The sequence below is a fragment of the Apostichopus japonicus genome, chromosome 19 (assembly GCF_037975245.1).
Source record: "Apostichopus japonicus isolate 1M-3 chromosome 19, ASM3797524v1, whole genome shotgun sequence".
Classification (NCBI taxonomy): domain Eukaryota; kingdom Metazoa; phylum Echinodermata; class Holothuroidea; order Aspidochirotida; family Stichopodidae; genus Apostichopus; species Apostichopus japonicus.
Window position 1 is genome coordinate 20,540,723 of NC_092579.1, and position 26,552 is coordinate 20,567,274.

The 26,552-nt window shown below is 36.8% G+C and overlaps 1 protein-coding gene across 1 annotated transcript in view; it reads left to right on the top strand.

Moving 5' to 3' along the window:
- Positions 1–2,884: 2,884 nt before the first annotated feature.
- LOC139959423 (4-aminobutyrate aminotransferase, mitochondrial-like) overlaps positions 2,885–26,552 on the top strand; it is a 34,720-nt gene continuing 11,052 nt past the window's right edge. The window contains exons 1-9 of the mRNA XM_071957029.1: positions 2,885–3,176; positions 4,574–4,674; positions 15,353–15,385; positions 19,706–19,823; positions 21,184–21,233; positions 22,721–22,801; positions 24,388–24,480; positions 25,080–25,139; positions 25,839–25,902. Of these exons, the coding sequence (XP_071813130.1) occupies positions 3,113–3,176; positions 4,574–4,674; positions 15,353–15,385; positions 19,706–19,823; positions 21,184–21,233; positions 22,721–22,801; positions 24,388–24,480; positions 25,080–25,139; positions 25,839–25,902 (664 nt within the window). The 5' untranslated portion in view covers positions 2,885–3,112. The remainder of the gene's footprint in view (positions 3,177–4,573; positions 4,675–15,352; positions 15,386–19,705; positions 19,824–21,183; positions 21,234–22,720; positions 22,802–24,387; positions 24,481–25,079; positions 25,140–25,838; positions 25,903–26,552) is intronic.

Here is a 26,552-nt window from a genome sequence, read left to right on the forward strand (position 1 = left end):
TAGGCATTCATTGGTAATTACGTCACATGCAAATAACCGATAAATGCCTATATGATATGCACATTAAGACGTTGAATGCGCGCGTAACTATTGGGGAAGTCGTTACAATAATAATAGTAATAATAATATCAGTTTAACCATTGAAAAACTCATTGCAAATTTTTCTCCTTTCATTAGGTGCCCGAAAAATTATCAGCATATTGCCCGAATTTTCACAAACAAAATTGAAAAACACACTGCAAATTTTTCTTCTTTCAGTAGGTACCCGAAAAATTATCAGCATATTGCCCAAATTTTCACAAAAATTTTTGGTTGGGGGCTGCAGCCCCCCCCCCCCCCCCGCCTCCTACGCCTATGGTTTCTAATATGCGTGCTGCTGCTTGAAATATGCTTTGCTGCTGCTTGACGGTATTACCTTTGTAATTATTTAATTATTTATTAATTATTTATTCAGTGCAGGCATAGGAGCTGAGGAAAGCAATTTTCCATGGGAGAGGCATGGGCAGGCCTGGGAACATCTTGCAACTGAATAATGCAAATGGTTCATTTTAATAGTTAACTTAGAACAGCTAGTGTAGACTTTAATTTTATATTACAAGAAATTTGTTATTTTACTCAGTACTATGTATGGTGTGGGGTCTCATATTTGAAGTAAGGAAACATGTTTTGTCTTTGTTGTTGTTCATTTGATTAATGTTACACATCGTTATGTGTAGCAGTTTATAAAATAATAATAATAATAAATGAGACTTATATAGCGCCAAATCAGTAAACAAAAGTTACTGCTCAAAGCGCTTTACAAAGAAAGTCAATTAATTTACAAAAGAACAAGTGAAAAAATGGGTCTTAAGTAGACTTTTGAAAGTAGAAAGTTTATAGCATGTTCGAATGTGATCTGGTAACTTGTTCCAGAGATAAGACCCAGAGTATTGGAAGCTTCTGTAACCATAGTTCTTCAATCATGGTTTTGGAACAGTTAAATACAGTTTGTTGGAGGAACAAAGTGTGCGAGTTGGAGTATATGGCAAGAGAAGTTGTGACAGGTACACAGGGCGTTCAAGATGATGAGCACAGAAGGTGAGAAGAAGTATTTTATACTGGATTCTGTAGCTGATAGGGAGCCAGTGAAGTTCCTTCAGAAGTGGGGTGGTGCGGCACTTTCTTCCTTTCCTTTTCACGATACGGGCAGCGGTGTTTTGGATCTTTTGGAGTTTCTTGATGGCCGAATCAGGAAGGCCAAATAAAAGTGAATTTAGAAAATCAAGCTTTGATGTCACAAACGCATGGACTAGTTTCTCGCAAGTCTTATTATCGAGGTAATTCCTCATCAAAATGAGTGTGTATACGCTCAATAAATCATTTTGTTTACACAATGTTATTTCCATCATCATTATTTAATCATTAATGATCTCTTGTAAAGTTATACCCAGCATTGACCATGCTGGTTCATGGAATTAAAGATCTAAAGGAATGAAATCAATTAAAAGAATTTTGTTTTGCTTATTATCGTAAAGTTTTTATCTCTGATATTGGTATATGTCCATTCGTGATTCGGCTTCTAGCAGAAAGTGCTCACTCTATGATTAAATGATTTTTTGTATGAAATGCACAAAAATACTTAAAAGCCTCAACCTCTATTATGTGCAAGAGAGGAAAAGAAACATAATTTCATTTAGTTGTGGTTATCTTTTATGTTTAATGCAGTTTATGGCAATATTTCATAAAAACTTGTACGAAATGATTAATTCATTATTTTGCTTTCGATGGCCATTCTCTCCATGTAATGTAGTAACTTGAATAAAGATGAAAAAATGGTGGGGGGGAGGGGTTATTATATATCGCAGACGTGCATTGTTCATTACGTCATCTACCTACTCTTGAACAAAGAGAGAAATTTGTTTTGACTGTCCTGGGAATGGCATCCTGGGGCTGTTTAACCGATAACACTAGTGTGCATGGTCCCAATCATGGCACTCTAAAAACAGAAGGGGCATCTGTTCAACTCTAAATTACGGCCACAGGCTTATTATGGCTCTACCTACGTGTACATTCTTAAAATTAGGGATAACATAATTATTTTAACCAAATTAACACAGCAACAAAGTAATAGGACTGTCATGAAATTGACAGTATTGTTATAATAATGATAATAATGTGTCCGCATATAAATATATCAATAAATACTATATATAAATATATATATATATATATAAATATATATATATATATATACATTATATATATACATATATATATATATATATTTATGTATACAAAATATCACAAAGCATGTGAACAATTTTGGGGATGAAAGTTGCTACATGCCTGCACCCAAGAAAATGGCCCCCCCCCCCCAATATTTGAAATAAATCGCTGCCCCTGGCTGTGACTAATATATTCCTAGTCAATGATGTATGTAGTGAACATAGACATTGATATTCCGGGTCCCCTGGATATCAATACAACAAATTAGCAGACAACACTAGAAAATTATTTAAGATTCCCATGTAACTGCCTCTACTATCGCTTCCTAAGAATTACTAAATGAAACTGCAGTCTACTGCAAAATTGTCGATGATTTGCATCCAAATGCGGCACGCGATATCACCGTTTCGAGTAATTTACATCAACTTTATCACTTTAGTTTAGTCAATCACGTAGTGTTTGTATTACGCGCCGTTCTTTCTTGCCGTACAGAGCCGTATACGGCTCTGTTGCCGTACACACAAAGCGCCACCACTTTATGAGTGGCTTCAGTATATGTCGCATGTCATCGTTCGATCCTAATCAATTTCTATGGTAGTGAACAACTTGCATAGCAAATTTGCTGCATAAACTATTGGTGACCCGTGTTTGGCTTCTGTTTAATCCCAAGGTCAGTGCAATACACGATACGTTGGCAAGCAGGTTTAAATATCTAGGCACGCATATGCAGTACACAGCAGCTAGCTAGAGTGTACAGGTGGTAAAAACAATATTTGGTAGCAGAATCCTTTAACAAGTAAGAGTCGGAATCGAAACCAGTTAGGGCAAGCTCGCAGGCAAGGAACGTAGCCTATTTAGAAGTTCATAGTCACAGGATTGGGAACGATACAGGAGGCTGTCAACAACCATGGCACATATTTACAGGCTTTTACGTTCGAGTTCATCTCACCGGATCCTGCACAAACCTGTTGGTAAGTATAGTTTGGAAGGCCTAGGCTAGCGTTGTAAGAATCAGTTGCTCAAGTGGTACTAAGTTACACCATGGAGCTGTTATAGCTCCATGGTTACACATAAGCGTTTCATACTGCCCCATTGTGTATTCCACTATGAACACGAACTAACCAATCCCTAAGTGTACACTCATTTTCGGTATCATTTCATAGTCAGTATTACCACACAATAATGACAATACTATTTCCACACAAAATTTCGGCCCATTCTCATCCAAGATCCAGCAGAGAGATATTAAAATTAAAACCAAAATGAAGGTGTCCCATTGTTTGGTATTGTTTTGGTCGAGATGGATTCTGATTAACACTTTCATCTCGACCATAACAATAACAAAGAACAGGATAATTTATTTTGGTTTGGATTTTTCATACAATCTATTTTTGTAAATATATGTTTGTGAATTTGCCAAAATTTTGGGGTGAAAGTACATTAAGTGGAGTACGTGACTGTGCGATTATTAACTAGACACAATAGTACTGAAAACAAAAATTGGTTAGGCTGGTAAGACTGAATACACAATGGGGAATTGAAGGCATCGAAGACTTACGCCAAACCGTGTGCGGCCATCTGAAAAAGTTAACTGTCCGTTGTTTGCAAGTGACGTTTTGTTCGTGTTGCTAAAAAATGCAGACTGTACAGTAATGAAATGTGATACCTTGTTATCTTTAGCTGGACCTGAGATGTCCATCGCTGTATTGTTTGTACATTGTGCTGTGGGTATTGACCGCAGCTCTGTATGTACTGACTGTACACTAGTGTCTAATTACCGATGGTAGCAAGCTGCGTGTGTATTTTCTGGGATTGATGGTGGTTTCTAACACTTCTGTTACACCTCATTCGAAACTAGGTTAGATTACAGCCATTAGACGTTTCTTTTTGCGCGAGTCTTCACACCCTTTAACAGAGAAGTTACTATGATCAGTATAGGGTACACCTCCCCCAACAATATAGGCCTACTGACATATGATCTGGTCTTAGAACATAAGAAGTAGACATTTTGAATGTTATTTGGGTATGTTACGAAAATCTGTGGATAATTGACTGTTTTTAACATGTCAGACAAAAAAAACTGAAACACCTAGGCTATAGTAAATGTAGATAAACAGATAAACATTAATTAATGATATCAGTGTGCCACAAGTGATAAAAGGTCAGTTCAATGAAAACATGGTGCAAATGGAAAAATGCTAGGCCTTAAATATTGTGAGCAGGGTTTGAACAATCCATATAAAAAAGGGAAACATGCACTTTTACATGCACAGTATTATTATCACACGATGATGAACACAAGTTGGCACTAGGAAATTATAGCTCAATTTGTCGAAGTGAACATTCGTTTCCCCTTCTTTTTCTGAAGTACGTTTCAGGAGCACATCTTTGGCTCCAGCTTTAGATCTGGTGCCCGGTGAATATGATGGACCCTCTATGAAAACAAAAGTTCCAGGACCAAAGTCACAGGTTAGTCATTTTTGTTTTGCTAAATGTATGTATCTAGTATAGGAACCTATATTATGCATTTCAGAAATTCAAATTCAAACTTGAGGCATGCTAGCAGGTCTTGCAACGTATTTTTACACGAGTGAAAGCCAAATGGATGATAATGTATATTTGCAAAGCTATGTCCAGATCATCACTATCAAAAGAACTTTCTTTTGTGATGCTTACTGAAGCTTGCTATCTGACTGTTATTTGTTTGAATCTAATGTAAAGAACAAAAGAAATATATCCCCATATTATTCTTTCTAAAATTTGTTACTGTTGCTACTGTATGTGCATTAAAACAAAGGACAGTAATTTAACTCATTTAAGATCATCCAACTGAATTCTGGACACATTGCACTTTTTTCTTTAATTGCGTCTTAATAGGTCCTGATATGGCTCCATTTTTTGTGCAGATACTGCCATGGAATTTGCCCAGAATGTCTTCAAAAATTTGTCAAACTACAAAACATATTGCAAAGGCTACATAAGTACAAATAAGAGAAATTGATCAATTGAACAAGGAGTAAACTCTGCCAGTTTGTTTGTTTCAGTGCATCATGATTGGACCCACCATATCACTTATAGAGTAGAACCCATGCATGCATGTTGAATCATAGATTTATGGCTTAGTTTTGGCAAGTTCCATTTAAATTCAAGTAATTGAGGTGTAAGATTGTCAGTGCTGCTTGCATGCTATTTTCATATCTCGTCAAAATGTCCTCTCTGAAATTTTGAGATACTGTATCTTTGCAACCTCTACTGTGAATGTTTAAAATAAAAGATATCCAGCACATAGGTTCTCAACCTGTTTTCCACTAAAGGACCACTAGGGGCAATGAAGAAATCTTCAAGGGCCAGGCCCCTAGATACGGTATTTAGGGAGTATCACTAATGTCCTTGAGCCCTTTACCAATTGCTAGATCTTGCATACATGTATACTTTGGACTGCAATTAAACACGATAACTCAAGAAGGGAAGGTTGGACGAATGTCATATTTAGAATGTAGTTGTGATACGTCCAGCAAAAGATTTTATTGAGGTCAAAGGTCATTTGGAGTCACCAGAAGCCAAATTGTGGAAACCTTGTTTCATAAGCTACCGTATCTCCCACAGCCAGCCTCTCAGATAACATGAGCGTTACACCTCGTACGAATAGGAGGCTGCATGGTAAACAACTATTAAAATGTTATAGGCTATGAATATATACGCTGTGAACGTCAGAAATCAAGTACAACGTCACGTGTCAAGACAAAGTACCAGCATAAAAATACTGCATTTTTTAAACTGATTTCATTGAGCTCCTTCAATAATGTGTAAAGGTATGCTGTGAATGTCGGTTTTCAAGTATAACAAGTGTCTACCTGTAGACAAAATGCCGGCATAAAAATACTGCACTTTTTAACCTATTTATTTCACCCAGTTCAACATGATGCGAAGAGATACGCTCTGAATGTCGGAAATCAAATAAAACAAGTGTTGAGACAATATACCAGCATAAAGTACTGGGCTTAAAACATATTTATTAGAACCATTAAATGATATCTGGATATGTTGTGAATGTCGGCAATCAAGTAAAACGAGTGACAGTAATATTACTAGAGACAAAAGTTTTCGTTCCCCGATCGAACACCAATTGCGTTTATTATATGACCTATACTTTTTCTAGTGTAGTAGGCCTAGATGCGATCGTATCACTGCCTGTACTTTGTGAATGCTCTACATAATATATATGGCAGATGCCATCCAGTGCCCTAGCTTCGCTGTTTTACAGGGACGGCTACCCGACCTTCATTTCGCCTGTCCTGCCACTCTTTCCTCCTTGCCAACTCCGTATAGTACCTCCATGCTTTGACCTTGCAGCGATTTCACCAGCAACCCCAACTCTTCAAATATCCCCGTACATGCAGTGTGCATATCTCGCTAAATTAATCATATCACTGTACCTACTTGCAACACATAGCCCTAGTCAAACCTCAAGTGTATCTTGGATGATTCGTTTCTTGCATAACATGTTAGCGATCTTTTTATTCTTAAAATTCGTGAAAATGCTGAGCGAGGTTTGTGGATATTCCATTTACCCTACAATCCCTTCCACAAATCAAAACTCCGAACTGGATTGGTGTTAAGAATGAACTTGCTTGGTGGGTTTAGTAAACTAGTTCAGTGAGTGTATTGCCTACGTACTTCAATATTGTGCCCTTCTTGTTACTCACGAAGCGCAGACCACATCTAACCATAGAGCAACTGATCCAACATTTACCCTGGATGCTTTGCAGTATTTGGGAACAACCAGCTCCACGAAAACAATAGTACTTAAATAACATTTTTACGCAATGTCGAGTACTCAACTTTAAACTTTAAGGATCCTCCAAAGTCTAAGGTATTTGCGTAGCTGGAGGCAAAAAACAAATTTTTATTGGCCCATACTATTGAAGTATTTTAGTACACAAACAGTACTGTTTAGTTGAAAACAACAGTAATTTAAAGAAATTTGATGTCAAAATTAGCAGATTCTCTCTGACCATAAACGTGATGCGTCAAAGCTCATGAACGTACAGGTCACCGTGTGACGTCATTCTGTGGAGTGTACTGCAAACTCAAAGCAATAACAATAGACTTTCCACGTACATCTCGTAAGAAAGTGAACCATTAATTAACCTCACTCTTCCAATAACCATGCAGCTCTACAAGAGAAAGAAATGGTTGTTATAATTGTTCACACATTTGTTAACTCATTTTGGGTAGCAATTCTTCAATTAAAAGTAAATTATAGTTAAAAAAAACTGCCTAACTGTCTGGTCATATTTTGTAAGATACGCCTCTATTCTTAAGGTCAGTATACATACTGTGCCGTATGATATCTTGGTCTTGCTGCAATTGAAATGCCTACCTTGTGAAATATGTCGACATCTCGGGTATTTCTTCATTTGTTGTGGCAATTAATCGTGTTTGCAGTTAGTTTCCAGTCAGTGGATGCAATATTAATCAAATCCACGAACTAGAAAGCTTAGATGGGTATGTCTCAGTGTTGCTGCCATAATGCAAGGCTTTCAGAAAGTCATAACTCCTTACAAAATTCATCCAAAGCCTGCAACGTTTATTGTCGGTTTAATGACTGGGAAACGAAAAGAAAGTTAAATTTCGGTTTTCAGGAGTGTATCGCAACCTCCTACTAAAAAAATTTGCTGTCATTTAGAATTTTTAACAGTTTAACAGAGTGTCGTATCGGTGTAGTGATAGTACTGAAGTGAACATCTGGATCAAAATTTTTCCTCAACCGACTCCCCACATGTACGTCACAGGGTGACCTGCAGTCACGTGAGCGCTTAGGAATTTGTTTGCGAAAAGAGCAAATTCCTTGTCTAAAAGTGCTAGGTTTGATCAAGTTTTACCAAGTCCCAAAAGAAAATAATACAATGTGCCATACATCAATGGAAAGGTTCTTGGTGTAAATATTCAATCAATTTGAACGGATTAGAGGATGTCGAAAAACCACCAGCTATGCCTTTCAAAAGAACTTTGTATTGCATTGAACTGTTCATAATCGTTTTAGGGATGTTGAAATTGCTAATATTACAAAATATTGACAAAATTGTCAAATTGTGGAGCTATGTCATAAACTTGTATAACCAACACATTTTAGTCGTCATCTCATATGTCCCTTCAGGACTACCATAAATTTGATCAGCAAATAAGTTTGTTGTTTCGATCGATCAGGTTCTCTGTTTTAATTCTGAGCATATAATAATAATAATAAAGGCTTATAAGCACAACTACTACAGAAAACTGTGTGCACTGCTGTGCTGGAAAACAACTAAATAAATCTCAAAGTAACGATACGAAAATTAAACCTGGTCGAGATTCTGGCTGAAATCAGAACCATTTACAAATAGTTAGTGTTTTAATTGCCTCTTAAAAGTAGCAGTATTTTGGATTTCTTTAAGGCTGTCAGGAAGCTTATTCCACAATTTAGGTCCAGCCTTGGCAAACGAGCGATACCCATACGAGGATTTAAATCGAGGCTCTATCAATAATGTATTTCTGCTACGGTCAGAGGTTACCAATATATACGACCCAGTCCTCTAACAGACTTAAACACAATCAAAATTATTTTAAAGTACACCCTCTCCTTGATTTTAAGCCAATGAAGATCATGGAATAGATCAGTCACATGATCATATCTACTTTTACCATATATCAATCTTGCAGCAAACTTTTGAATAGATTGGAGTTGATCATATAAATGTTGGTTGATACCAATAATCAATATGCGAAATAACCATGGATTGGACAATAATGCTTAACTCAGACTTAGTAAGATAAAACCGCATTTTAGAAATATTTCTAAGATTCTTAAAGCACCTGGATTTAAGTGAGCATATTTGATGCCGAAAAGACATGGTTTCGTCAAAATGAACACCAAGGTAACAAACAATTTGGTCAAAACGTACGCAATCAACAGAGTCAAGAATAACACCCTTGTTGTGAATCAGTTTTAGTATAGTAGCATATAGAGCTGGCATTACAATACTTTGATGTGACTATACACAGTAGAAGCTCAATCAAAGTATATATATGCATGCAGGCATGAAAAACTTGGCTGAAACACCCCCACTAATCTTGCCCAGCAGAATTGATCACAGTGGTGCTCAGAATATTGAATGACACTTCACAGTTCTGCTTTAGATAATCAAAAACCTGTTCAAAAGTCTGTTTTATTTGGGTCAAATTCTGTAGAAATAATATTAGATGTTGACCTTTGTAACCTAGGTGTCATTGCATAAGCTGAAGTACCATTATACCCACTCTGTGGGATAAATGGAAAGGGCATATATCCAGCTGGCTTTTAATTGGCCTGTTTTGCTGATTTCAAGCATTGCTATGGAAACTCGTTATGGAAACAACTCCCTGTTTCAAGACTGGACAGTGCTACTTTGCAAGTTGACTTGAAAAAAAAAATTCCTAAAAAATTTTCTTTGGACATTTTTTCTTTCACAGGAGAAGGCTATTATAACAAGGCTGTGAAACTTGTTTATTAAAGAAAAATGCAATTCACCCACATTCTGTCTTGGGTGTACAATGTTAGTAAGATCTTTTATGATGAACAATCGCTCAAATTAACAGCTAAGAAAAAAGTTGCTCTGTTCGAGAGATGAAAGTCATGTCTGGGGGCTCTCGTCCAGATGTAAACTATCAGTGATTTCATAGTGCCACAGTTTACCTTCCCTCTCTCACTTTTTCAAGGTAAACTGTGTTGAAAATGAAACCAACGTCATCATTAGGTCATCACTGTATAAGCTGGCTTCAATATTTATGATTTGAAATTTTCATGTTAAAGCTAGTCTCTGTTGCAGAAAATAAACATTGTACAAATAAACCACAATGAATCACATGTGGCTCAATGGTGTGTTCATAAAAAAGACTTACTCAAGTCTTCAGCCTTGTCTGTGATTAGTTATCCAAAACCTGTGATATCTTCTAAATGAAGTAAGATTTTTCTTAGCTGAGTTGGAAAGTTGTTCATGACAGTTTAATCTCTTTCAAATAGACCAATGGCGATAATTGAAGTTTTGTGTCTGGACTTTAACGTGTTTGTAAAGTAACACACTTTACTAAAATAACAACCACGCAACTATGCTATCATTATTACTTTGCTCACTCCTCTTGTACCTGTCTCGAATCAACATACAGTACATACAGTATACAATTTGGATCTGCAGTTCCTTGACGTTCGAATGTTACACAAAAATTGGTAATGTTTTAGCACTGCCACCACAATCGACCCCTTCCAGGTCACCGTTCCGTTCCCACCCCCCCCCCCCCATACTCCTCTTGAAGCCACCAGGTACACTCACAGAGTTCTGCACAGGTCTACTCTATTTGTTTAAAAATAAATTACCAGCTCAAATCTTGTTAATTTTTAGTCATTTTCTTGACCATGTAGCAATATACGGCACTTTGCAACTTCTGTGATCAATGACTATCACATCATATATTTGTTAAAAGGAAAAATTTTCACTCTGAATTGAATTACAAGAAAGATAGCTAAATGTTCTTGATGTCCAAGAAATTTCAAATGCAAACAGATCTGTGGATTTATATCCATGCAGCTGCGATTATCATCAATATTTTGATGATCATGTTGACCAGCAATATTGATTGAAGCGCGTCAAGGTTTCTACTGAATGTAGCCTATATATAGTCTGCACATTTATAATCTGTACTCTTTACGGTATATATGTACAGGCATACAGGCATCTTTGAACTGCATACATGTGCAACACAGATTTTAGTTACCCTTTTCCAGATTTCTGCCTGGGTATTATCTGAATAAAAAATTAAAAAAACTGTTCGCAAACTGCTTATCCACTAGAGTCTGTGTAATAGAATGTGTAAAAGTAAGTTGGCCTGACGTTTCGATCCTAGCAGGATCTTCTTCAATGGCTAAATGACAAGTAAAGGTAACAGAAGGGACAAAAACATGCACAGAATATAGACAGGTTAAATATTATCTGATCAATCATTGAGATGAGTATTGCCACTATGAACTACAGTATAAAAGTTTGTTATTCTGTATGACCCATCCAGTTTCTTCAGAGGGAGTCCCAAGTTTTATGTCTGATGTAAAAAACAAAATTTTATATATTTCCTGCAACTGAATGTAATAGACCCTGTAAATCACAGATGTGGCAATATATTTATGAACAGTAAAGGCCAAGGGGGTTAGGCCATGAGGGAGTGCGCCCAGTCATTGACATGCTGTGATAGAACTAATATGTAGTTACCATTCAGTACTTTGTTTATTCACAGTAGTTATCACAATACCATTTGAAATGTTTCCCCATTTCCCAGGGCATATAAATTCTATTTCAGTACAATTGAAGAAATATTTTTCTCATAATGTTAATCGGAAACAGTGATGTAGTACTGCCCACATGTACATCGTGATCAATGTACGTTTTTTTTTTACATTATTTAAACATGTGAAGTTTAATAATAGTGGTATTATCATTTCAGAGACATATCTCCATATGGTCCCTTCAACCCCTTCTTCTCCCCCCCCCCCTTCCTCCTCCCGTATCCCCTACTCTCACACACCCTAAAACAAAACCATTATGAATTAAAGAAAACAAGTAGGGAAAGTTATATGGCAATATTTACTCTTCCTTTGTCAGATGCATTAAAAAAATGCACACAATTTAAAAAAATGTGTATCTCCATAAATTAAAATGTTAAAGTTAGGGTTTTAATGATATTAAAAACCTGAGATCATTATTTTCACTAGTGAACAATATGGTGAAGGCCTATCGAGTGTATTCGACTGGAAAAGTACTTAGCCCATAATGCTAGCATTGTCAGTGCTGTGCATAGGATTTCAAAGGTTGGGGAGTGGGGGGGGGGAGGGGCATAAGTGCACGATGAAAAAGCCATGGACAGCTGAAGGATTTAACAAAGTATGGAGTGCTGCCCTGGAGTCGTTGAAGCCGACGTCCATGTAGTCGAAGGGAATCCCCCACTCCCTCCCATTTGAGTAACCATCAAATTATTATTAATAATTTGCATTGCTCTGGTAGTGCCCGCATGTCTCACTAATAAAGTTATTTTATTATTTGCCAGATGCGATGAAATGTTTAAAGCTTAATTTGCTTGGTAAAATTAGTACATAAAATACTGTTAAACATTAAGTGCAAATAGGGCTGTAAAATACAGGGCTCGAAATAGTTGAAGGCACCGACGGCAAAAAGCTGTCGTGCCCTTGCTGTTTGCCTTAGTGCCCTTGAAAAATACACCTCGACGACGGCATAAGTTTGCCTTCATGCCCTTTACAGTTTGCCGTTGGTGCCCTGTGAATTGCGAGTATAACACTAAGTTACACTATAGGGTAACCCAAAATACTGGGGAGATTTTGTTTGATTCATCTTTCATTATGCAGTACCTTGATTCGTTTTTTTTTCCCCCTTCTTCCTCTTCTTTTTATAAAACTTTCTCATGAGTTTCGCCGGACACCCGTATCTGTTATACATACATTACAAACATTAATGTCGTTTAGATCATTCTTTATTCTTCCTTCACAAGGACTTCGCTATTCCAGGTTTGTTTTACTTCCACAGTAAGTCAATGGGACTTCTCCATTGAAATAACTGTGTGTGAGGGAATTCACACAGTAAAATCCCATTGACTTTGTCGCGTGAAATTTGGACTTGCTTTAGTCGATTTATTGTCCTGCACTCAGCTATAAACTGGGCGGGAATGTTAATATGAGAACACCTTAATAGAAATAGTAACCTCCACTTAGAAAACGATGTAAGCTGATATTTATTTGTTGAAAGTAGTGACATATCATGTCATATAGGGCACATACCACATACGGAAAGGGGTGATAGTTATTTTTATTTACGTCTGGGACTTTTAAGTTAAAAGTTGCTTTGGGCCGTGCTTTTTACTGAATATTAACCCACTTGAAGATTAAAAGTTTTCAACATTTCTGATCCACTATGCCATCAAGCGAACAAAAAATATTTTCTAAACGAGAAAAAAAAATAGCTTCATCCTTGTATTTGTTTAATTATTCATAATTAAATGGCCTGATTAGACACTTTTACTGCTCCAAAATGACGTAAGAATTGCGCAACCCAAAATGTCGTCAGTGCCCTTACACAAATTCATTTTTGCCATCTTGCCCTTCCCATTTGCCGTCATGCCCTTCACAATTGGAAACTACCAATGGCATTTTTGCTGTGCCCTTTTTGACGCTTACTCTATGTCAAGCCCTGCAAATAAGTTGAATTTATAACGCTTTGTAACACAACCAGCTGTATAAGGTGATATACATAGACTGCACACTAAAGACTACCTGCCAATATATACAGTACATGTATGTGTATATAAATTTTCAGGCTTTGGAGAAATTAAAAAACAATAATAGTAAACGACGTAATGCTTTTATGTCGGTGTCTGTAGTAAAATTACTAAAAACAATTATAATTTTGAGAAAAAATCCTTGTTATTTAAACATCACCATACAATTGATTTTATACTGAGATCTACATTGGAAAATGTGAATTGCTATGTGCTTTTATAAAATACAGAATAAACATTCTACATGTTTATGTATGTCTTTGATGAAAGTAAAGTTTACAGAATTCCCTGTTGGCCAACTGAGATCAGTCTGTTTAGACTCTCGGAATTTGGAGATGTATAACTGTGTATTCCAATGTGTTTCTTGCCATGCCTGAAGGGTTACCGATTATAAGCTGCTTGTGTGTAGGTTCTTACCTGTCAATACTTTATTGAGTAAGCTGCAGGTGGATAAATAAGACCACCATTAGGAAGATTGCATGGGCTGTCTGTTTGATGCATTATACAGCTAGGAGTTGCAAATTTATAGTTTGCATGGGTATAGAGTATAAGTTAATATTTACTGTGTGTGTATATGAGCACTGTGTATACTTTGTACTGTAAATGGTTGCTATGGCTTGATCTGTACTGTATGGTGGCCCAGTATATATATAAAACATTGAAGTATATAATGTCATAATTTTAAACTAATTGTTATAATGCCTTTTCCAAATAGTAATAATGATCGAGTTGCAAGTTCATAATAACAAGTTTGAAACTTGCTATAACTAATTTGAAGTTGATATAATGTAGTTTGAAAGTCGTTACTACTAGTTTGAAAGTAGCTATAAAAAATTGGAAACAACATCACATATACTTCACCAAGACCCCTCTGGGCCACGGTAGTACTGTACTTGAGTTGACTTCAATTTGATATATAATTACCATGTGCACTACTGTACTGAGAGCTTTTTCTGTTTAATTAATTTGGTACATCATCTTAGTTTCATCCACCGCTACGACCATCAATCTATGCGAGGCTGTCAGTATAATGACAGCCAAAACATGCTCGGAAGAAGTTAGACAAATATAATGCACGATTAAACTTTTCACCCATTGTTAGTGCCACCCTTGGAAAATAAATTTGCAAACCTCCTTATGTCAAATATTTCATATGGCTTCAATCTGCCAGCATTATTTATAGATGTTATATCATGGAGGTAAAAACAGACCTCCATGGTTATATTGACTGCACAATAACAGACAAGCACTCAACACATGTAAATGTAGTCGGAAATTATTTCACATTATTTTGGAAACTGTGAGCAATGTTATATATATAAGCTAAATAACATGTAGCTATCTTTTTGGGGCAAAATTTGGTGATATTTTATAGGGATCTCTTAATATTTGTACTACTTTGTTTCAAGGGTGTTTTAGTTCTGAGCTCCTAGCTTCCTCATCTGTGCTTCAATGTCTTCACAAAGTTGTGCCATTCAGTTTGTAAAGTAAATTTATACTCTACTTGTACTGATGAACGGTTTAATAACAGGATGTAACTTATAAGAATTCTATAGCAATGTAAATTTCCAAAACTTGTAATTATGTTTTGGATTATTTGTGTCAAAATGTGAGAATTAAAAATTCTGCCATGTTTAAGACCCAGTCATCAATGAACATTGTTTACAGTACACAGGTTTTTAAATATTTGCACTGCAGTGAGTGACACTTTACCATGATGTGAGAAATATGTACTAAATTGTTGTGCAAAAATTATTCCTTAGGCAATTTTATTTTATTTTATTTTTCTTTACAGGAACTTATTCAACGTTACAGCGATGCAACATTGGTAAGATTTTTGTTTTCTCTGAATGTTCATTTGTTGTTGATTTCTTCCTGATTGATTTTTTTTTAATATAATTTTTTTTAATTTAATTTTTTTAATTAATTTTTTATTATTGTCATCTTTAATGAGGGTAGTCCTGCTCAGTGCAGAATCACTGCTTTCCAGAGGAGCCCTTGCAAAAAGGCAATATAAATCTATTTGTGATGGTAAATTGTTTGTTAATGTGTCATAGAGATACTTTCACTTTGTAAACAGTAATGTCGCCAAAGTTTGCATGAACTTGTACATATATGTCTACATTAAATAAATATGTTTGAAATTGTCTGCATCTCTAGGTCATAAAACGTAGCATTTTATATATGGTGAACATATGAATTTTACAAATTTTATGCTAATTTTTTAATGCATCTGGCAACAGTAAAATGAAAATATCGTTACAGCAATTCAGTCTAAACATTTTTGTTTACCTTTGTAATATATATATTTAACGTGCTCATTCACATTGGAAAATAATATTTTTCTACAAAAAAGTTGCATTTAATGAAATATTTTCAAATACAGAGAATCTTCACAGCTAAGAAGACAACCAAAATGTATCAGGTTTCAAGAATAAATCAAACAAGAAGGTTAAAATAGATAAGTAAAGCTTTTTGAAGAATAATTGCCCAGGTTATGACATCACAGACCGCTTATAATGCCTTGATCACTCAATGGCAGTATGGAAAGATTACCTAGCAGCCAAATTAGGGCTTGATGTTCAACAACCATATCTTGAATTAGAGTTGAGATTTAGAGATAGTCCGAGTTTTCAACTCATCGAGTGGAATGTCCAGCTCTTTTCATAAATGTCACAGTTCCGTTGTCTGCTACCAGAAATATCCCTTTAAATGAACTTTCAGTTTGGATAATTTTTCGGTACATTTCGTGATGATGTGTTGCTCATACTGTTGGCTAGCTTCATTCTGCATTGAGAGACCTGACCACATCACATAGACAGTTCAAGTTTGATACGATCATGAGATCTGTTCCTCTTTCCACCCTTTCTGGGTACGTGTATAGAGCTCAACTCTTTGAACACTATACTGTCTTAAAGGGTGTGAAGACTCGGGCACAAAGAAATGTCTCATGCCTGTAATCTGACCTACTGTAGTTTCAAATGAGGTGTAACAGAAGTGTTAGATAACACCATCGATCCCAGAAAATACACACACAGCTTGCTACCGTCTGTAATTAGACACTAGTGCACAGTAAGTACATGCAGCTACGGTCAATACCCACAACACAGTGTACATATAAAAGCAGCGATGGACATCTCAGGTCCAGCTAAAGATAACAAGATATCACTTTTCATTACTGTCTGCATTTTGTAGTGACACTAAAAAAAAACGTCACTTGCAAGCAATGGAAAGTTAACTTTTTCAAATGGCTGCACACGGTTTGGGGCGAGTCTTCAATGCCTTCAATTAGTTCGTGCAATACGCCAGGTTTAACTCAGAAGCATCTTACAGTGCTTATTTATAAAAAAAAAAAACTGTTCAGATACTTTAAAGGCAGTGACAGCTGCAAATTAAGTCAGATTATGCCACTAAAGCTTCATGCCATGCAGTGCTGACTTGTTGACTGGTTCAAACTTTGCCGTGAGCTGAGATCCGACCTAAATTTGACTACATATACTTTGATCAGATATGACAGTGACTTGTTCAAACTTTGATGTGAGCTAAGATCCGACCTAGATTTGACTATATTTTGATTACGTACAACAGAAGCTTAAGCAGTATCTGACAGTAATTGGCCTGATTTATGTAAGGGAATTGGCCAAAACATCAGGTGTGTCGTGATCAAAAGCTAGCACTATGACGGATGACGGAATTAAAGAGAGGGTTGTCAGTTTATGTCACGTATAGTAGATGGTATACTAAGTAGAACAATATGTTGCATATTCACTGTCATGTGATACAGCACTTGGTGCATTTGTAAGGTTACCATATGGTAATACTCTAATTATCTAGGTCTGACTGCTTTCAGTGGATTTCCTGTTATCTGAAATTATAAATTTATCAATGTTTGCAGTTTTGCACTCTATTAGTTCCCATAAATTTGCACACAATAAAAAAAAAAATAAACAGACATTGCTAGGCTTTTGTCTATTAAGCATCATGTTAAAATGCAAACATGTCCCTATATAAACAAATAAGGAAGACTAGTATAAAAGTATAGGAAACAGCTGTGACAAATGTCCTGTTTGGATAGTAATAAGGACTTACCCAATATTGTGATCTAGAACAGAACGTACAGTGCAATGATAGATGGCCAAAGGTTAGATTCAGGTTGTAAGCACAAGTTAATTTTATACTCTATTTGCAAACAGTGCCATAAATTTATCAAAGCAGATCTCTCCATCCACTGTGTTGTGCTTCATATCATCTCCATGGATATAATATTCTCAATCTGTTTGATAAAAAAAAAACACTGTGCAATCTGGTCCAATGTTTGAATTGGTTTACAAGTACCTGGTTTATTTGCTTTGAAAAATATCTTGACAGCCAGAGAAAGAAAAGTACACTAGTTTAACCTACCATCTTGTCATTGTGGGTTCAATTCAGCCCTTTTTCTACCCGTTTCCTTCTATTTGGGCTCATCAACCTAAACTATACAAACTTTGATAATTAAAGGGTGTGAAGATTCGCGCAAAAACGTCTAATGCCGGTAATCTGACCTAGTTTCGAATGAGATGTAACTCAAGTGTTAGACACCACCATCCATTCCCAGAAAATACGCACACAGCTTGATACCTTCGGTAATTAGACACTAGTGTACAGTCAGTACATACAGCTGTGGTCAATACCCACAACACAGTGTACATAGCAGCGATGGACATCTCTAGCAGCGATGGACATCTCAGGTTCCGCTTAAGATAACAAGGTATCACGTTTCATTACTGCCTGCATTTTGTAGCGACAAGCAGAAAACGTCACTTGCAAGCAACGGAAAGTTAACTTTTTCAGAGCACGGCACGTGATTTGGGGCGAGTCTTCAACGCCTTTAAAAGGATATATTCCAGTGACAGACAATATGACACTTAAATGGAAAGTAACAAATATTTCACACTTTTAGTTGAAAATCCCATCTCAATATCTTGTTCCCAGCTCAAGATATGGGCTGATTGGTTTGAACTTTATATCGACTGGCGAAACACTGATTCTAATTCCCTGGATTTGATGACAGTCGGTGGTCTGTGATGTCACAATGGCAAATGTTCTTCAAAGGCTGTATATTTCTCTGTTATAATCTTCTTATTGATTGAAATCCTTGAAGATGATACAGTTGGAATAGTGTTTTAGTTGTCAAGGTTCTTTGTCATTTAGAATTTCATCAAAATGCAACAGTTCTGTAGAAATATACTACTCTTTGTATAACCAGGCTTAAATATTATATAGAATGACAAAAAAACATCAGTTGAATCGCTGTGATGACATCATTCCGTCTGTTCTTGCCAGATACAATTTCACAAAATATCACCAAATTTGAAAATTCCAATCTTCGTTGTACAGCAATGCTATAAGGCTGTAGTTGTCGACCTATGAATTGCAGACAATTTCCGGCAGTTTAATTAAGCAATCATTGTCAGTTACCAGAATATCCCGTTAATAGTTTAGCACTGCAACCTGTGTTCGTATTTGCTGTTCCACACACCCTACTCTCTAAAATGTTCTTTGGAATGCACAAATTTGAGATCTTACATTGGTCTGTTTCTTAGCGTATATTTGTGGCTCTCCATCAACTCATATTTAATTGGTTTGTGCATTTTGATGTCGTATTTGGCATACAGAATTAGTCCTGATTCATTAACTGATGTATTTACTGCACTCTTCCCCAGTCTCCTGTAAATTCTCACTCAATCTAGCTTAACAAATTGGTAGCATTTTTGCGCTGTGCCCTGCTGACCTCTTCAGGTCGTTTCCCTCTTCATTCCGAATCGACCATAATTTGCGACAGTTCCAGGGTCGGTGGAGGTGCAGTGAAAAATAATGTTACCAATTGATCAGACATTGCATTTGCAGGGTTGGTGGGAGTTCACAGGAGACAGGTAAAGTATCGTCTTTCATAAAAACCCAACCGGTAAAAGGTTTGGGGTTTCATCGTCTAGCTTCATCAATCAGTGCTGAAAGAGATGCTTTTAGGCTAATCAGCCAAGGATTGGACTTGACATCGATTATGGTAGGGACTCTTCTTGTCTGGCTTAAGTCTTGTTGTAAACATGCAGCTTGATTCTTCAGTTGCAATTTATTTCTTAACGACAAATTCCTCCCTTGTTCTCATCAGAATGGCTACACGGTCAACTTCTGCGTGGACAGCCACAATTCTCTGGGAAACTATGTCGTCGATGCAGATGGCAATCGAATGCTTGATACGTTTTGTCAGATTTCATCGCTACCGTTGGGTGAGACAATTAAATAGCCTGCAGCTCTTTCTCTCTCCCATGACATATAATGGGCAATTTGTGCAGTTTCTCAGAGACGTTTGTTATTTTAATTTGATTTCATTCATCATTTAAACCCTTTGACATGTTTTGAATTGTGTACAGTAGTGAATAACAGAATGCATTATAACAGATGCCTTGTGCATGCATGCTGCTATGGATGGTTTTAACATCGATGTATTCTAAAAAAAATCTTAACCCGAATGAGATCTGGGAATCATGGAGAATTTCATATTCCCAATCTCCCTTCCCCTCCCAACCTTTGTAATAAAAAGTTTCCAATGTTGATTGCAATATAAAAGAGGTAAATTATGTAAGTAAACTGTGGCGATAATTTCCACAAAGTTTATGAACACTTTGGACCCACTCGCTTCATTCTTGTCACCCTCCATCCTCCCCCACTCTCCCTTGAAGCCATTCCCCCCCCCCCACCCTCTTTGATTATGTTTTAGTTGCACCCTGCCTATATAGATACTGTATACAAGCTGTACGTAATGCTAATTATATCAAAGAAGGGTGAAAGCTGCACATCCTGTACTGGACACACTGTACAGACAGTGGTTAATCTTCTCTGATACTCAGGGCTACACAGATATTGTATCATTTGACTATTTTAAGACAGCAGATAAACTGACGAGAACAATGGAATTGTTCCTACTGGAAAATATTTGAACAAGTTGTAATCTTGAGAACAGTGCAGACAACCAGAATTGTGCAACCTTAGTCATTGTTTGCTTACTGCATGAGGGTATTGGAAAGATATGAATGTTATCAATTCTTATTCATCATTCTTCTTTTAGAAGAAAAACAAGTTTGTGTCAGATACTGTATATTGGAAGAGTTATGCAGGGTTGCGGTGAAGGGGGGGGAGGGAGGGAAGCATCGGGTAGGCAGGAGAGGGGAGGCTGTATTCTAGATTGTGATTAATCTTGCATGCATGGGTTCAAAGGTCATTTGTAGCATTATTGGAAGGAAGGATGCCTGAAGTACATATATACATAGTTGACCTGCAGTAGACTAAAACAGCAATCATTAACGCTAATATCAAATTTCCAGAGCTTGTTAATATTGTTGCAGACTTTATTTCCTGTATGTTTTACAAATTAACAATATAGTTCAACTACATAGATTATCAAATGTAAAAGTTTAAGGTGTTGGTGATATACTTATATCAACACAGAAGGAAATTAAAGAGAAATTAAATACAAAACTGTCATATTATTAATTTCTTTAATTATCAGAAAGAAACCTTTAGAATAGTCAAGATCAATAATTTGAATGCGAAAGAAACTAACACGTTTTCTTCTTTTCCATATTCTAGGGTACAATCATCCAGATCTCCTTGCTGTTGCGAGAGATCCAAACAATGCCGTAAGGAATTTATATACTCATTAATTTGCATAAATTAATAAAATATTACTAAATGTTTTATGGGGTTCAGCAGACAATTCTACCACCCTCTTTCTTCCCCAACCAGAAATTATCATAAATGCACAGTGCAATTGTATATGTGTGCAAATACATTGGAAATGAAATGCAAGCATTGAAACTTTAACAAGTTTCCTTTATTTACTACAACGTTGTACGTTATCTAGGTTATAAATATTTCTAGGGTATTGACTCAGGAAGCTTCTGCAGATAATTTCATTGTATTTGTCTTTCCTTTGAAATTGACAATGCCAAGCTGACAGGTTCCTACCAGCACATCTAAAGAGTCTTGTTAAAAGTAGAAATGTCATGCACTGCTACATATCTTGTCACACAATTTACAGTGAAGTGATTTTGTTTAAACTACCTTAAATTTCTTTGTGTAAAAGTAAGTTGGCCTGACGTTTCGATCCTAGCAGGATCTTCTTCAGAGGCTAAATGACAAAGGTATATTTTGTTGACAGACTACCCTGATCTGCGTGTATTGATTTTTGTACTAAACCGTGGCAACCTTGGTGTCCTATCAAACTATAAACACATCTAGGGCAATAGAGTGTGATACATAGCTAGATACTAAAGCCATGCATTCCATTGGTTGGTGCAGTTCTACTGCATTGTTTATAGTTGTGTGCAAAGATTTAATAGACAAATAGGTATAATGGGGAAGCGGTTGGGGGTGGCAGAGGTCGATTGGATTTGAGTTGGGGATTATTGAGATATGGTAAACTGATCTAATCCCAACCATTATTGGGAGATCTTTGACCAAGTTCCTGTATGACCTTTGAAGGATAATTTATTGCATAATTGCCCAAATGTCAGGTGTCATTGGTTTCCATTGTACTTCTACTGTGTCCAAAATGGTCATTAGAGGTAACCGTTGCATCTAGAAACCGATCATTGGTTCAGTAATTCACCCGACTTTTATGTCTGTATCTTTGTTGCCCATTCTCTGTCATTGCAGTAGCATGTCAATTGTAGCAATTAGAAGGAAGGAACTACTCCTTGGAACTGTGAACAATAGAATATAAATGAGAAATCAAAGAATATTAAAACCCAAATATTGTTTTTACAAAATGTATCCCTTTAATGCCTGTGTTTCTCCTACGTATCCTCATTGTCATCTACTGTAAGTGTTTAGGGTTCTTTTTTACTTATTCAGGATCACCTCTCACCTATAATATATGGTTCATGTTTCCCTAAAGTCTTACAGCTTGGTTTCATTAATAACTCAGTCCCACAACCACACCCTACTTAACCCACCATGCCCCATCCTAGCCACATCAAATCAGTTCTCTAAGAAAGGTCTTTTAGGTCCCACCCTTAAACTGTCTCTACTTCAGTATACCATGTCTTCTCTCCACTTTTGAAACGATTATTTATATAGAAACTCAAAGCTTTTCTCTATTTTTTTTTCTCCCCTGGTGTCACAGAGTGTGTTGGCTGCCAGACCAGCTCTCGCTATGTACCCAAACATGGACTACCCAGAAAAGCTAGAAAATCTAATTCAAGCTGTAAGTGTTTAAATTTATATTATAGTTAATTTTGAAATATGCAAGAAAGGAACCAGGAAATGTCGCAACCTTTAATGCAATGTGTGTTGTATTAATCACCAGTAATTTGAGTCCACAATGGGGCCCAACTTGCATGTGGCCTAACTCGCTACCAGCGCAGCGATCCAGTCAGTGGTGCTGGGACCTTTCGCGACCAAGAGGAAGTCGGCACATTTAGATGCTTCTACTTCGCTTCAACTTTGGCACCTTGGAGCCTGGCAGAGGACTGATACGCCCTTTAGGCCAGTCTATTCCTGTGAGAGGGGCAGCTGGGCACGTGAGAATTGGTGTCACATCTTCGAGATGACAATTTAAATTTCAGTTGATAAATACAGTCAATTTAAAGAGTTAGCAACTATCATAAAATGGTTGTATTTGTGGCTGTAGGATGGAGAGGGAGGGTGATGACTGGCATGGACTAATCCATTATTTAATTTGGGTGGAAAACATTGGATCATTTAATTTTCTATTATTAATGTGAAAGGAAAAAATTGATTGAACTCACAGTATGCTTGAACTATGCATAAAACTGTAAGAAAACATTGAATAATTCTTAAAACAAATCGACCACAATCACTCTAGACTGCTGTAATAGCCCCAGCACAACAATGACAATGGGCTTTCTATTGGTTCACTATTTTCCCGAAAGACCTCGCTTGTAGTGACAAAATGCTTACGTGTAAACTACCATTCCATTTATAAAATGTGTATCATGATTTTAGTACAATTTGTTTGTCTCACTGCATGGTACGGTGGCCATTGACACAGCATCAAAATGGTGGACACATCCAGAAGCATGGAAAGCCTGGCTCAGGTACCAAGGACAATTTTGTCACTGGGCTCTTTTTTGTACTCTTCAGGTTTTCCTTATGTAGGCCTATGTTATGGAAATGAGAGTAGACTACTCCTTATCCCATATTTGGCCTTGTCTCCTCCATTGTTCCCCAAGGTCCACTTAATGACTCCAGGCTCCAGAGCAGCATCCTCCAGTACCCCAATACACCCCCTCCCCCCCTTCTTGTTGACCGGGACACATCAACGAATGATTCAAAGAAATGACATTACAAGAATGACATAGGGTGCTCGTCATTATGCATGTTTAAAACTTTGTGGAAAACCCTGCAAGTTATAGCTTTGAGGAAGTATGATGTCAAATGTACAGTGTAACAATGTGAAGGGCTGGACAAAATCATGTTATTTGTTATGGTATTGTACTCAATTGCACAGTGGTGAACACGAATGCTAAACACGTACGTCCATTTCCGAAAGCCGGTGCAGTACATGTACAAGTTGAGTCATCAAATAAAGATGAGCATGTAGCTGTAGGATTCGGTAAATATGGAACATCGATCGTTAAGTCTCGCTTCACATATATCACGTGCGGGACGTTCACATACATCTCTGACAAGATGTCATGCCAGATGGCGGACAGTGCCCTACCCGATCAGTCTGTCACACCTACTCCAGGGTCTTATTAAAGTACCTGCTTTTATTACACGATATAAATGGTGCAATAGTTACAAGAATTTCTCTACCTGCCACAACAGATTGCTCCCAGAGGCTTGAAGCACATGACGACAATGATGTGTGGAACATGTTCCAATGAGAATGCAATTAAGCAGGCCTTTATCAGATACAGAGTAAGTTAATTGTTTTAGTGATACCAGTAACTTTCCTCCTCGGTGCTCTCGGTTGTCTGTGATGATTATATTTTGCATCGCTGTTGTTTGTACCCGCTCGCTGTCTGGTGAGCAGAAGCATTAGGTATTTCTGTCTGTCTGTTTGTTCAACTGTCGCTGCGAATAATGATAATGCTAAAGATCAAGCCGATGGCAAAGTTTGATTTAACGTGTTTGTGTACGACAGAACTATTTCAATCCAATACAATTATTTGTTACTCTCTGTGTAGTGTTCGTTGGGTGAAAAAAAGCACAGGAAATCTACTTGTAGTAAAATAATATCTCCTTCAGGTATTAATACTCAGTTGGTTTGGTAAAGAAATTGAAACATTTCTTTTTAGGTGACCACAATTTTCAAAAATATGCTTTAATCCATCCATTCATTGGTTGTATACTTTTATATTCTGCAGTAGGTGAGAAAACAAAGTAACATTTGATAAAAGGTAAAAATTGTGGGACAAAGGTGCTATCAAAAAACAAGTCTGGGTAAATGTTTTATCATATCAGATCTCTGAGGGATTATCTTCCTGATCCTGCTTCTCTCTTTATTTTCCAAACAGAGCAGGGAAAGAGGAGGAAATCCCACAGAAGAAGACTTAAGTTCGTCCATGCTAAATGAGGTAGGTTTAAAGCTGTGATGTTGTGGCAGATATACCAGTGCTGGCACCACTCTACTCTGTCCTCTCTATTCATGCTTCAAAGCAGTATCCTACTGACAGTATGAACAGTTCCTAACCTTTATCTAATAGAAACGGGATATTCTTACTGTTCATAATGTTAGTACAAGTGCTTTGAAGCAGTATCCTACTGACAGTATGAACAGTTCCTAACCTTTATCTAATAGAAACGGGATATTCTTCAGATTATTAAGTGCCTTGCCCACGGGCACAATGTCAATGATTTGGACTTGAACCTGTAATCATTAAGATCACAAGTCAGTTGCATCTAACAGCCCATTTGATCACAAATCGGTGTACCCCATAATTTTGGGGTACAAATCTGAGTTTTTCAATAACATCTAAAATGGAGGAGTAAAATGAAGTAGCTAAAACTTTTCAGTATCAACATACAGCAAATAACTTACATTCTCAAGATCTAAGGTCATAATTATTTTTAGCATGCCCAATTAAGCCCAAAAAAACAGGCTAATTGACATGAAATGCAAATTAAAAGTAAAAATGAAAGACATATTTTTCAGCTGAAATATGATGGGTTAAGGTCCTATAATGAAGAAATGGTAAATTTTTAACTTTGTTATCTCTGTGCAAGTAATGAGGTGAATACTTTATGATTTCGTATGCTTCCTTCTCCTTTTTTAGGGTCCTGGTAGTCCCTCGTACTCAGTTCTATCGTTTGACGGGGCCTTCCATGGCAGGACGTTTGGTAAGTTGTCTCTTAAGACCAGGGGGATAGGAAGCTTCCAAAAAGTGGGGGCACAACATCAGAGGGGCACTTTCTCATTCCACAACCACCACTCGTTATGCTATATACCGATTCACACAGGCCATATCACTTAAATATATATAATGTGTTAGTATGCTATCAATACTATTTATTGAGATTGTTTATTGTTAACCGTGCTACAAAAAGATATATGATGCCATTTTAAAAATAGCATGTACAGACTAAAAATAAATAATTAAAATAAAATATTAAAATTAACAAAGGCTTAAGATATCCAAAAGACAGTTCTCCATCAAAGGGGCACATTTTATTTGCCAGTAGGGCACGTTTGCTATTTTGACAAAAAATGGGGGGCACATGCCATCAGTGCCCCCCCCCCCCTGCTTTAGACTATACTATATATCTATGATTTTATTGTTATCAATCACAAGGCCAAAAATGTTTTTTAATGAAGTTAAATGTAATTAATTTTAGTTTGAAATATTTCTCTTTGAAATATGACAGACTATTTGCCAAAAGGTTTGAAGCTTTAAATCTGTATGAATGAATCAGCAGAAAAACCTCTCTCCTGCCATACTCTAACCTCCCTTCCCTTCCCCACCCTGATAAGTGGGTGGGTAAGGTGGGGC